The sequence below is a fragment of the Bombina bombina genome, chromosome 2 (assembly GCF_027579735.1).
Source record: "Bombina bombina isolate aBomBom1 chromosome 2, aBomBom1.pri, whole genome shotgun sequence".
Classification (NCBI taxonomy): Eukaryota; Metazoa; Chordata; class Amphibia; order Anura; family Bombinatoridae; genus Bombina; species Bombina bombina.
In genome coordinates this window covers 964,481,015-964,494,004 of record NC_069500.1, presented here as the reverse complement: position 1 = coordinate 964,494,004, position 12,990 = coordinate 964,481,015, and the positions used below count along the sequence as shown (strand labels likewise).

At 41.3% G+C, this 12,990-nt stretch overlaps 1 protein-coding gene across 1 annotated transcript in view; it reads right to left on the bottom strand.

The window, feature by feature from the left end:
• TSPAN5 (tetraspanin 5) overlaps positions 1–12,990 on the bottom strand; it is a 344,242-nt gene that overhangs the window by 24,878 nt on the left and 306,374 nt on the right. The window contains exon 5 of the mRNA XM_053703453.1: positions 4,455–4,580. Within this exon, the coding sequence (XP_053559428.1) occupies positions 4,455–4,580 (126 nt within the window). The remainder of the gene's footprint in view (positions 1–4,454; positions 4,581–12,990) is intronic.

The following is a 12,990-nucleotide window of genomic DNA, read 5'->3' as shown; positions in this document are numbered from 1 at the left end:
GCTTGTACCAGAATATTGTCCAAGTAAGGTGCTACTGCAATGCCCTGGGTTCTGACCACAGCTAAGAGAGCCCCCAGAACCCTTGTGAAAATTCTTGGGACAGTAGCTAAGCCAAACGGAAGAGCAATAAGCTGGAAGTGCTGGTCCAGGAAGGCAAACCTTAGGAACTGAAAGTGTTCCCTGTGGATTGGGACATGAAGGTAAGCATCCTTCAGAACTATAGTGGTCATGAACTGTCCCTTCTGGACTAAGAGAAGGATAGACCTTATCTTCTCCATCTTTAACGAGGGGACGTTCAGAAACTTGTTTAAGCACTTTAGGTCCAGAATCGGGTGGAAAGTTCCTTCCTTCTTTGGGACCACAAAAAGGTTTGAATATTATTTCAAGCCTCATTCCTCTATGGGAACCTGGACAATGACTCCTAAGGAGGAAAGATCCCGAACGCACATCAGAAAGGCATCCCTCTTCTCTGGTTTTGATGACAGACTTGAGAGAAGGAATCTGCCCTTGGGTGGAAGAGACTTGAACCCAATTCTGAAACCCTGAACAATGACCTCCAGGACCCAAGAATCCTGCACTTCCCTGAACCAAGCTTCTGAGAAGAGCGAAAGTCTGCCCCCTACCTGATTCATAGATGGACTGGGGGCGACCCCTTCATGCTGATTTAGTCTCAGCGGGCTTCTTGCTCTGCTTGGACTTATTCTAGGACTGAGCCAGCTTTTAAGTCTTAGGTTGCTCGGTCTTGGCGGAGGATTGCTGGCGCTGGGATTTATCAGAACGAAAGGAACGAAAATGATTAGATTGTCCCTTAGATCTGTTCTTTTTATCTTGCGGTAGGAAGGCACTCTTGCCCACTGTAACCATGGAAATAATGGAGTCTAGGCCTGGACCAAACAAAATTTTACCCTTGAATGGAAGGGAAAGGGGTCTAGACTTGGAAATCAAGTCCGCAGACCAGGACTTTAGCCACAGAGCCCGGCGGGCCTGAACAGAAAATCCAGCAGTTTTAGCATTTAAAGAATAATGTGACCCTTGGCATTAATTCTATCAAGAATAATATCGAGGGGACCTTCCACCTCGATCAATTCCGATAAGGAGTCACACCAGAAGGTAGCTGCTCCCGCAACTGCGACATCTGGCGCCGCTGGTTGAAATAAATATCCTGAATGTTGAAACATCTTTCTTAACAGAGTTTCCATCTTTTTATCTATGGGCTCTTTGAACGACGAACTATCCTCCAGTGGGATAGTAGTGCATTTTGCAAGAGTGGAGACAGCGCCATACAACTTAGGGATGGAACCCCACAATTCCAATGGAGAGTCCGGGACCGGGAACAGTTTCTTAAAGGCGGACGAAGGGGTGAAGGAAGAACCAATCCTCTCCCATTCGTTCTTAATAATGTTTGCCATCTTTACAGGAACAGGGAAAGTCTGAGGAACAACCCTGTCTTCGTAAACTCTATCCAGTTTAGGAATGACAGGTTCTTCAGGCAGTTTGTCCTCTGGAACCTCTAAGGTAGCCAGAACTTCCTTTAAAAGAAAATGCAAGTGCTCTATCCTAAATCTAAAATCTGGTTCCTCCGCAATCGGAGGCTTAGAGGCAGCCAATTCAGACCCAGAAAGTTCACACTCTGAAGTATCAGAAAGAGCTTCATCATCAGATAACCGTCTATCAGCTATAGCCAATAAACTAAATGATGACCCCTGTGAAGGAAAAGCAATATTTGACCTTTCGCTTACGCTTAGCAGGGTGAGGAAAAGCACTAATGGCTGCAGACACCGTTGTTTGTAACTGTGCATTGAAGTCTGGAGGTAAAAGTCCTCCTCCAGATGGAGAATCAGGCGTGCTATGGGAAACTGCATGTGTATTAGTAGATGAAAGCAGGGTGCGCACCTCACGGGACGGGGACCTCTCAGAGGTGGAAGGCTCAGTGGTATCAAACATATTAACCTTTTTTGACATAATCACTTTTTCTAGGCATGTGGAACATAATCGATAGGGCGGATATACCTCGGCCTCCTCATAACATAAACAGGCATTAGTCTTAGGTATAGAGGGAGTACCCTCTAAAACACCAGAATAAGCGTTATATAAAATATAAAAACGGCACCTTTATACCCCCAATGGCTGGGGCACTCACCACCTCCTATGACCCAGGCACACAGAGTAAACTGCTTCTTTCCGATAACCAGCCCGGTCAGAGAGTAGGAAGTGAAACTATGACCACACCCGGTCACATGGAGCACAAACCTAGGACCGCCTCTGCTAAGGAAATGCTTGCCAAGCTTGTAAAGCTGCGCAGCTCTAAAGTGAAAGTAACCTGTATTTTCCAACCTCAGCCTATGAGCCTCAGAAAAATGCAGTATAAATCGAATAAAAATTTATGAGATTAATCCCCACTGTTCAATAATCCGCCCTCAGGAGATATTAACCCTTGATTCCATACAGATAAAAGGAGCCACCCTGTTTCTAGCGTTACCATATGAAACGATCTTACCGGAATCTATGCTGTGGAACAGAAACACAGCCTCTCTAGTGTGACAGTCTTGTAGCATCGCTCCTGACTTGGACTTGAGTGATGAAAGCAGGCAGTGAAACTCGTCAACACTGATTGCTTATGAGCTGTTAATACGAGTCTGGATGGTTTCTCAGAAAGACTCTCCCTGCATCTCCAGACCCTAACTTTCGTCAATGCTCTCACTGAGAGGCTGACAAGACTACTTAAAACTCCAGTCCTATTTCAAAGGGTAGATACCCTTCATAAGGAACTACTCCGTATCTTCTGACACTTCTCTGCCAACTTCCTGTGACGAAAGGCAAAGAATGACTGGGATATGAGGGAGGTGGGGGAGGTATTTAAGCCTTTTGCTGGGGTGTCTTTGCCTCCTCCTGGTGGCCAGATTCTGTATTCCCACAGGTAAGGAATGAAGCTGTGAACTCTCCTCATATTAAGAAGGAAATAATTAACCTAAAGTATCACTTTGTAGCTGACTTTGATACTCAAATTGTTATTCATACATTGATAAGCTCGTCGTCGGACCGCTATGTAACATAAAAAGCATTATTAATGCAAAAAAGTTGATTTAAATTGTTTTATTTCCTTTTATTTACGTGTTAAAATAATCCAGGTTTTACAAAAATTGCAGGCAATATATTAAAATGGACACAAACCAGTCCCTTTAACATGTAACAGTAAAAATCTGGCATACTTACCTTATATTTTCTGTAAAAGATAAAAGTTGTATTAATTAAATATTTTTTAAACTTAGCACTTCTTTACCCTCATTTACCTTATACATCTGCCTTCCCACAGCAGTGCTTCTTTTCTTCATCCAGAAGAGACTGACGGCACATGATCATGGCACCTTCTCTCAGTTTCTGCACAAGTGCTGGATCCACAAGACTTGCCCCTGGGCAAAGACTGACTGAAGGTGGCATAAGCATGCTCCTTATAGCTTAACAGAAGCAAACAGCTTTTGATTGGCTGTAATGGTCTGTTTGTGGAAGAGCAGAGAAGTCGGCTGCCGAGTGGCAAGGAAAATACCTAAGGGGTTATTCCATCTCAAGGGATCCAATTACTGTAAAGTTGGTTGCTTTACCATTTTTAATTTTTCGAGTGAGTACCTCTATGTATTGGTATTGCAAAACCACAAGTTTTTTTTTTACTTACTAAGGTGGCCATATTTGTGCCATGATGCACAACAAATATTGGTTATATAGATGTTTCCGAAAATTTCAATATCTCGGCTTAGGTTCTAGCTCCTTGGAACAAAGGCTAATCTCTAGAGCACATTACAAGGTACAAGTACATATGTAAACATTTTGAAGTTTATTGTTCTTTTGACTAAGAATTTAGGTCCTAATGTAAAGATCAAGATCATTGAAAGTTCCATTGTTAGGGTCAATTTATAATGGAAAAGGGTTCGAGTCTCAGTAGCATTTTTTTAGGGGGTTCCTAGGTATGTATAGTGTTCATGTAAAGTGGATTTTTTTTACATTTTCCCTCACTTTCAAGTTGATTATCTCTGGTGGGGGACTAGATAGAAACTTTTCACAGATATAAATCCTCTATGGTAGCATCCTGCTGTGAAAAAATTGAGTTTGAGATTCCACTGGTATAGAGTTATGTGTAGTAGGAATTTTTGGTAAAGCCGACTTTATTCATGCATTCCGTGAAATTAACAGATGTACTATAAGCATAACAAATAATAAAAATAAACAGTATTTTACAGTAATCACTCAAAAAAAAAAAATTGGATAATGGTTTAGCAACCTATGTTGGACCACTTGAGATGGATTAATTGAGGTGTTGATTTTATTAAATATTTTATTGTCACAACTTTTGTTTCTTTGATTAAATTGTTATGTGACTAGATTTCTGTCCTTTTATGAATGCAAAATGAAATGAAATTACATAACGGCAGAACATATATGTGTAACTAGGAATAACCTACCGCAGGATCTTTAGTACAGCAGGAAAAAGGAACACCACACCGCTCTCGGCTAGCATTTGCATCTGTGCAGTTGAAATAAATATTTAAGTTCCAATCGTCTCCTCCAAATGCTCCACAACACTGCCACTATGAAGAGCATGAGATACCACAAGAAGGGAAAAAAATGTTATAAAAGGTAAACTGCAAAATAGAACACGTCACTGCATAATTGGTGGTAATTTTATGATGATGAAATACTCTGTTCAAGAGACAAACATATTAGTTGAAAAACTATAGGCTTTATTCAAACATGTTGCATATTTTCAAGCGTTTTTGCTTTAATCCATATTTTATCTCATTTGAAAAAAGATATGAAAGTTGTATACTAGGCACTAAGCAGTGATTGAAAAACAAGAAAGAAAAAAAAAATGAGTGAATTTAAGCAAAGAAATTTGGATGTTTTTACTTCAGTTTTTTTTTTTAAAATTAAACTTTGATGTTTCCGATAGAGCATGCAATTGTAAGCAACATTATAATTCACTTCCACTATCAATATCTGCAATTTTTTTATATGCACAGTTTCTGAAGTACCAGCTTCAACTGAGCATGTGCAAGAGTGTATATGCATTTTGTGATTGGCTGATGGCTGTCACATGATCCAGGGGAAAAGGAAATTGAACTAGTTTTGAAATCTTTCAGAAAAAAAAATTACTGCTCATTTAGCAGTGGTTTTGCATTGTCTTTTTTATTATGCATTTGTTGATTATTCACTTCTACTGTATTTAATTATCCTTTAAGTATTTTTTTTACATTTTCTGTATTTTTTATATAAGTTGACTTAAGAGGTCCTGTGTTTCTAGAGAAATAAAAAAGATGAAATCTTCAATTGGACTAAAACTAAAAAGAATGCATTATGCATATACAAGTACTTTTTTCTGCACTGCTATCTGGCTCTATTTCCTCCATTGCTTACAATGGTGCTCGCAAGCAAGTAGATGACAAAGACTAGACACAATTCAATGGTTCCAGACCATCTCTAAAGATATATATATAGTTCTAGTCATGAAACAGTACTATAACTCATTAAAACCCCAAACATGCTGCGTTTTATTTATAGTTTATGCTGATTTTGAGTTGTTTTATGAAGCTGTTTTTACATATTATGTAAATACCTTCCATTACAGAGGGAGGGTTCCCATAGCTTGATCATCTTTCTTAGTATTATACATTTAGATCACTTGGAAATCAGTAGCGGACCTATTCAAAAGAGAGGGCCCTAGTGCAAAGCCCCCTCTTCAAAGAACTTAAAGGGGCAGTAAACTTAAAAAATAATGTTATATAATTCTGCACATAGTGCAGAATTATATAACATTATCTTTGTGCTAACTTTATACATCAAAATATTGCTGCAATATTTTATTATAATTTACAATTTTATAGACCGCCGCTCCTTGAGCTACTAAATATAGCTCGCTCTCGCTACCAGATCAGAGCAGGAGCGAACTACATTTCGTTTAATGACGCAATCGGGCCGGCTATGAGTAGACAGCGTGCCCAGATGCACTTAGGAAAAAAACAGACCCGCTCAGTAAATTATAATAAAATATTGCAGCAATATTTTGATGTATAAAGTTAGCGCAAATATAATGTTATATAATGTTATATAACATTATTTTTTTAGGCTTACTGCCCCTTTAAGAAACTTAGTAGAGTAATAATATACATGCTGTTCTGTATAATTAATTTGATCAGTAAAGGCTCCCATGCATTAGGATTGTACATATTCTGCACACTACTGTGTATAGGGTTGCTACTATGGGCCCACCATCCCTTGGGCCCTGGTGCCACTGTACCTGCTGCACCAATGCTAGTGCTGCCCCGGTTAGATTTTATTTAATTACATATCAGTGAGCAGTATTGTGTTCATGCTGCAGTTTATCTGTATTTATCATTGTTGTATCTTTCTATGAACTTTTTCATATGGTACTTTTTGTTGGTGTTTTATTTGTGGGGTGTGATTTCCCATATCCCAACAGCCAGCAGCGGTAATATGCTATAAAGCTAACATAACTGTATAAAGTTTATTTTAAACCATAACAATCCTGGTTAGTATGTTGTGATCTACTGGTAGATAGGGTTGTCAGATGCCATAGAAAAAACTGGATAACCTGTAGATAACTAGGCATGAGTGGTAGGGGGGACCACACAATAGCCTCACTGCAAAACTCTACCTTAGACATCACTCTTAGCCCTAACATATAGAGTTTTTTTTACTGAGCAGTGATTGTATCCCCTTAAATGCCAGTAACACACAAATCATTTTAACTCTTTTACTGCCAATAAAACATACACAGCAGTGATTTGACCATATTGACTTCCAGTAGCACAGACAGCAATATTTTAAACTCCCAGGTTTGACTTTACAAAAAAACCTAGTGACTATGTAATACACACAGAGCTGACAATAAAACAAATAGCAACACATGCTCAGTGCCTATTATGCATCAAGGTGTAGAAGGCTACATTGTAAGTGTCTGGTTTTTTTTGTTTAGATTTTACTGGACAGTCTGCTGAAATACTGGACAGTCTGTGGTTGAGTAGCAGACACCAGTCAATCATATTAGCAGATCAAAAGCTAGACTTGCTCTAAAGGAACCCTGTAACTTCTAGGATAAGCATAATTTGATCCCAAAAAATTAAGCTTTATAGGAAAAAATAAAAATAAAAAGGCATCAGCATCTTGATCCATCTCCACAGTAAATTTCAGGTTGCTATGTTTTTTAATTGAGCAGGTGATAGATATATTTACAATGTGGGACTTGGGGGTAAATTTCTCATGGTGTGGACAGACATGATCCGCTATAGCGAATCATGTCAGCCGCACATCGATAAATGCTGTCAGCATACACTGTCGGCATTTATCATTGCACCAGCAGTTCTTGTGAACTGCCGGTGCAATACCGCCCCCTGCAGATTTGCAGCCAATCGGCCGCTAGCAGCCGGTGTCAATCAACTCGATTGTATTCGATTTGGCTGACTGCTGTCCGCCATCTCAGAGGTGGCGACGAGTTAAGGAGCAGCGGTCTTAGGATCTATCATAATTATGTCTATATGTGTTACCTTAACAGATACAACAGCCCACAATTGATTATGGCATTATTATATTAAGGTTGGCATAAGAGAAAATGAATGGGTTAACAGAAGACTTGATAGGGGATAAAAACCCCTCTATGGGGATCACTAAATATGGTTCTCATTTATGAACCCTTAGCTGTCAGAAATTCATGTGCCCATCTATGTTTAAATATTTGGGTCTCCTGATTTGTAAGAGGAAGATCCAAAAAGCCTCTCTGTACAATAATCTATTAACTCTGTTGCCACCCCTAGCTTTAGGGCGAACAAGCTCAATAATTTGCTAACTGAAGGAGGACACATCTTGTTCATGGCAATGTATAAAATGCCTTGCCAGGTCAGAGCATTCTCTGCCATTATATATATCATTTAAATGCTCTCTAATCCTGGTCCTCACTTCTCTAGTGGAACAACCTGTATATTGTACCTCACAGCGGGTGCACTCTATCAGGTAGACTACAAAGGTGGTGTGGCAGATGGAACAACAGTCAAGGTTGTAAACTTTCTGTGTGCATCTTGATTGGAATTGAGATCCAACTTTGGTGTAGGAACAGGCAATACACTTTCCAAAGTGACACTTAAAATGCCCCTTGACTTTTAGCCAACTGCTGGGCACCCCCTTTGATTTTTTAAGCACACTAGGTGATACCATGTTTCCTATTGTGTAACCTCTCCTAGATACAATGTTACACCCTCCAGCAGCATAGTCCTTAAGACTATCCTCTGCTGTAACTATGGGCAAGTGTTTAGCAATTATTCCACATATCTCTTTAAATTGTGGGCTAAATGTGGTTGCAAAAAGTGGTTTGGATTTGTCAAATCTCGTATTAGAACGACTCTTTTCCTTACCCATTAGGGACTTTCTATCTATACGTGAAAACTCTAAAAAAGGCTCTATTTAGGGTTTTAGGTTTATATCCTCTTTGGATAAATGGTTCCCTCATCTTCTCACTCTCCAAAAGGAAATCCACTTCCTCATGCAAAGTGGTGTTTGAGGATATCGGTTTCCTGTAGAGGGTGCTAGCCGAGGCAAAAATATCAAATTTATCAAATTTAGAAAAAGTATGCAGAGAGGACCATGTAGCTTCATTTTTGAAAGCCCAAGATGAGGAGACAGCCCTAGTGGAATGAGCCGTTATTCTCTCAGGAGGCTGCTGTCCAGCAACCTCATAAGCAAAACGAATCCTACTTCTCAACCAGAGAGAAAGAGAAGTAGAAGTCGCCTTCTGACCCTTCCGCTTTCCAGAAAAACAAACAAACAGGGCAGAAGATTGGTGAAAATCTTTAGTAGTCTGTAGGTAAAATTTGAGAATGCAGACAACATCCAAGTTATGCAAAAGACATTCCTTATGAGAAAAAGGATTAGGACAAAGAGAAGGAACAACAATTTCCTGATTAATGTTACGATCCGAAGCTGCCTTAGGGAGAAACCCCAATTTAGTATGAAGGACCACCTTATCCATATGAAAAACAAGGTAAGGGGAATCACACTGTAAAGCCGAGAGTTCAGAGACTCTGCGAGCAGAGGAAATAACAATAAGGAACAAAACTTTCCAAGATAACAACTTAATATCTACAGAATACATTGGCTCAAACTGAGCCTGTTGCAAAACTTTAAGAACATGGTTCAAGCTCCAAGGAGAAGCAACAGATTTAAACACAGGCCTGATTCTGACCAGGGCCTGACAAAAAGATTGAACATGTGGCATGTCCGCCAGCAGTTGTGTAAAAGAAAAGACAGTGCAGAAATCTGACCCTTCAGAGAACTGACTGACAATCCCTTCTCCAGACCTTCCTGGAGGAAAGACAACATTCTAGGAATCCTGACCGTACTCCAAAAGAAGCCCTTCGATTCACACTAATATAGGTATTTACGCCATAGCTTATGGTAAATCTTATGAGTAACCTGTTTGCGAGCCTGAATCATAGTGTCAATGACGACTCAGAAAAACCACGCTTAGCCAACACTAAGCATTTAATCTCCAAGCAGTCAGCTTCAGAGAAACAAGATTTGGGTGGAGGAATGGACCCTGAGTTAGAAGGTCCTTCCTCAGAGGTAACCTCCAAGGTGGAAGAGATGACATCTTCACCAAGTCTGCGAACCAGATCCTGAGAGGCCATGTAGGAGCTATCAGAATTACCAATGCTATCTCCTGTTTGATACGAGCAATGACTCGTGGAAGCAGAGCAAATGGAGGAAACAGGTATGCTAGACTGAAATCCCAAGGAACCGCCAGAGCATCTATCAGGGCAGCCTGAGGATCTCTTGATCTTGAACCGTACCTTGGAAGCTTGTTCTGACGAGACACCATTAGATCCAACTCCAGCACCCCCCACTTGAGGGTTAACCTGGAAAACACCCGGATGGAGAGCCCACTCCCCAGGATGAAAGGTCTGTCTGCTGAGAAAATCAGCCTCCCAGTTGTCCACTCCTGGAATGTGGATGGCAGATAAGAGACAATTGTGAGCTTCCGCCCACTGAATAATTTGAGTCACCTCTTTCATGGCCAAGGAACTCTGAGTTCCTCCTTGGTGGTTGATGTAAGCCACTGAGGTGATGTTGTCCGATTGGAATCTGATAAACCGGGCTAAAGACAACTGAGGCCAAGCCATCAGGGCATTGAAGATCGCCCTCAACTCAAGATGTTTATGGGGAGAGAAGACTCCTCCTGAGTCCACAGGCCTTGAGCCTTTAATGAGCCTCAGACTGCTCCCCAGCCTAGCAGGCTGGCGTTCATGGTCACAATCACCCAGGAGGGTCTCCGGAAGCATGTGCCCTGGGACAGATGATCCTGAGAAATCCACCATGAGAGAGAGAGTTTCTTGTCAACTGATCCAGATCTATCTTCTGAGACAGATCTGAATGGTCTACGTTTCATCGTCTGAGCATTCATAATTGTAGAGTTCTCAGATGGAATCGAGCAAAGGGGATGATGTCCAGGGAAGCGACCATCAGACCTATTACCTCCATGCATTGACCCACTGATGGCGGAACAGTTGACTGTAGAGAGAGGCAAAAAGAGAGAAGTTTAGATTTTCTGATTTCCATCAGAAAAATCCTCATAGATAGGGAATCAAGGGAAGACAAGGGAACTCTTCTCCAGATTCAGTTTCCATCCATGGGAACGTAAAAAAGACAACAAGATCTCTGCATGAGAGTTTACTAGCTGAAAAGATCGTCCCTGAACCAATATATCGTCCAGGTAAGGTGCCACCACAATTCCCTGAGACCTGACAACTGCCAAGAGAGCCCCAAGAACCTTTGTGAAAATTCTGGGAGCTGTGGCAAGGCCAAATGGGAGAGCAACAAATTGAAAGTGTTGTCTAGAAAAGCAAATCTCAGGAACTGCTGATGATCCCTATGGATGGGAACGAATGAACGGTTTCCATTTTGAAGGACGGTACCTTGAGAAATTTGTTGAGACATTTTAGGTCTAAAATGGGATGAAAAGTTCCCTCCTTTTTGGGAACCACAAACAGATTTGAATAGAATCCTAGACCCTGTTCCACTACTGGAACTGGAACAATCACTCCCAGGGAGGAAAGTTCCTGAATGCAGTTTAAGAATGCCTCTCTTTCTACCCGATTTGTAGTTATTCTTGAGAGGAGAAATCTGCCCCTGGGAGGACAAGTTTTGAACTCTATCTTGTAACCCTGAGATACTATGTCCACAGCCCAAAGGTCTGGGACATCTCGTATCTAAGCTTGCTGAAACAAAGAAAGTCTGCCCCCCACTTGATCCATTTCAGGACCAGGGGTGGACCCTTCATGCTGACTTAGTCTAAGACAAAGGCTTCTTTGATTGCTTCCCCTTACTCCAAGACTGATTGGATCTCCAAGAGGAATTGGTGTGCTCCGGCTTAGAAGCAGTGGAGGAGGATTTTTGAACTTTTAAGTTACAAAAGGAATGAAAATTTGAATTTTGATGCCCCTTAGCCCTATTCTTCTTGTCTTGTGGTAGAAAGGACCCCTTTCCACCTGTAATTTCAGAAATTATCTCCGCCAGACCAGGACCAAACAGAGTCTTGCCCTTGTAAGGTAGCGACAGGAGCTTAGACTTAGAAGTAACATCAGCTGACCAAGATTTTAGCCACAGAGCCCTGCAATCTAAAACAGTGAAACCAAACATCTTGGCACCCAGTCTAATAACTTGAATATTAGCATCAGGAATTGGCCTGTTTGAGAGCCTTGATCCTATCTTGGATCTCTTCTAACGGAGTCTCCTCTAAAATGAGCTCAGACAAAGCATCACACCAGTAAGATGCTGCGCTTGTCACCGTAGCAATGCAAACAGCAGGTTGCTATTGCAATCCCTGATGAACATACATTTTCTTTAAATAAGCCTCTAGCTTCTTGTCCATGGGATCCTTGAAAGAACAGCTATCCTCTATAGGAATAATGGTTCTCTTGGCTAAAGTAGAGATAGCTCGTTCCACCTTAGGCACAGTGCGCCATGAGTCCCGCAATGTTTTCCTGTCAGCAACAGGAAACATTTTTAAAAAACGGGAGACGGGGAAAAAGGAATCCCTGGCTTATCCCAGGAATGGAATGATATCCGACACACGGTCAGGGACAGGAAACCCTTCCAGAGAGGAAGAACATCAAAGTATTTATTACGTTTACTAGATTTTTTTTAGGGTTTTTAGGGTTGACAGCAACAGAAGAATCAGAGTCATCCAAAGTAGCCAGTACCTCCTTTAGTAGTAAACAAAGGTGTTCAAGCTTAAATCTGAAGTTTACTTCTTCAGAGTCAGTCAAAGGATTTACACTGACAGAATCTGAGATCTCACCCTCAGAAGCTACCGAGGTATCCTCCTCATCCGATTTATGGAGGCGGTCAACCATCACAGCAAAGGATGGAACAGTCACCTTATTGTCAGAAATATACTTAGATTTCCTCTTGCACTTCTCTAACATGGGAAAGGCAGATAAAGCCGCAGATACCGCAGACGATATCTGAGCGGCAAAATCTGAAGGCAAATATACACCTCCAGGAAGCTGAGAGGAACTACAGGGCACTGTATGTGATGCCATAGAGGCTTGGGACGTTTAAGGAGAAAGCTGTGGTAGCATACCCTAAACAGCATTATCCTGAGAGACAATAGGCTCAGAAGAGAGTATCTATTGCCCCCCTGGCCCAGCATCACAATTTCTGGACCACTTTGAAGCCTGGCTTCCACATTTTCTCTCTTCTAATGTCCCTTCTCTCATCTTAGGGGACTTCAACATACCCCTTGATAAGCCTAACACGCCTACTGCCTCTAAACTTCTATCCCTTACCACCTCTTTAGGCCTGTCCCAGTGGACAACATCTCCAACACACTGTGAAGGCAACTCCATAGACCTGGTCTTCACAAATCTCTGTGCTGTTTCCAACTCCCTTAACTTCCCCTTTCCTCTCTCTGACCACCATCTATTAACTTTC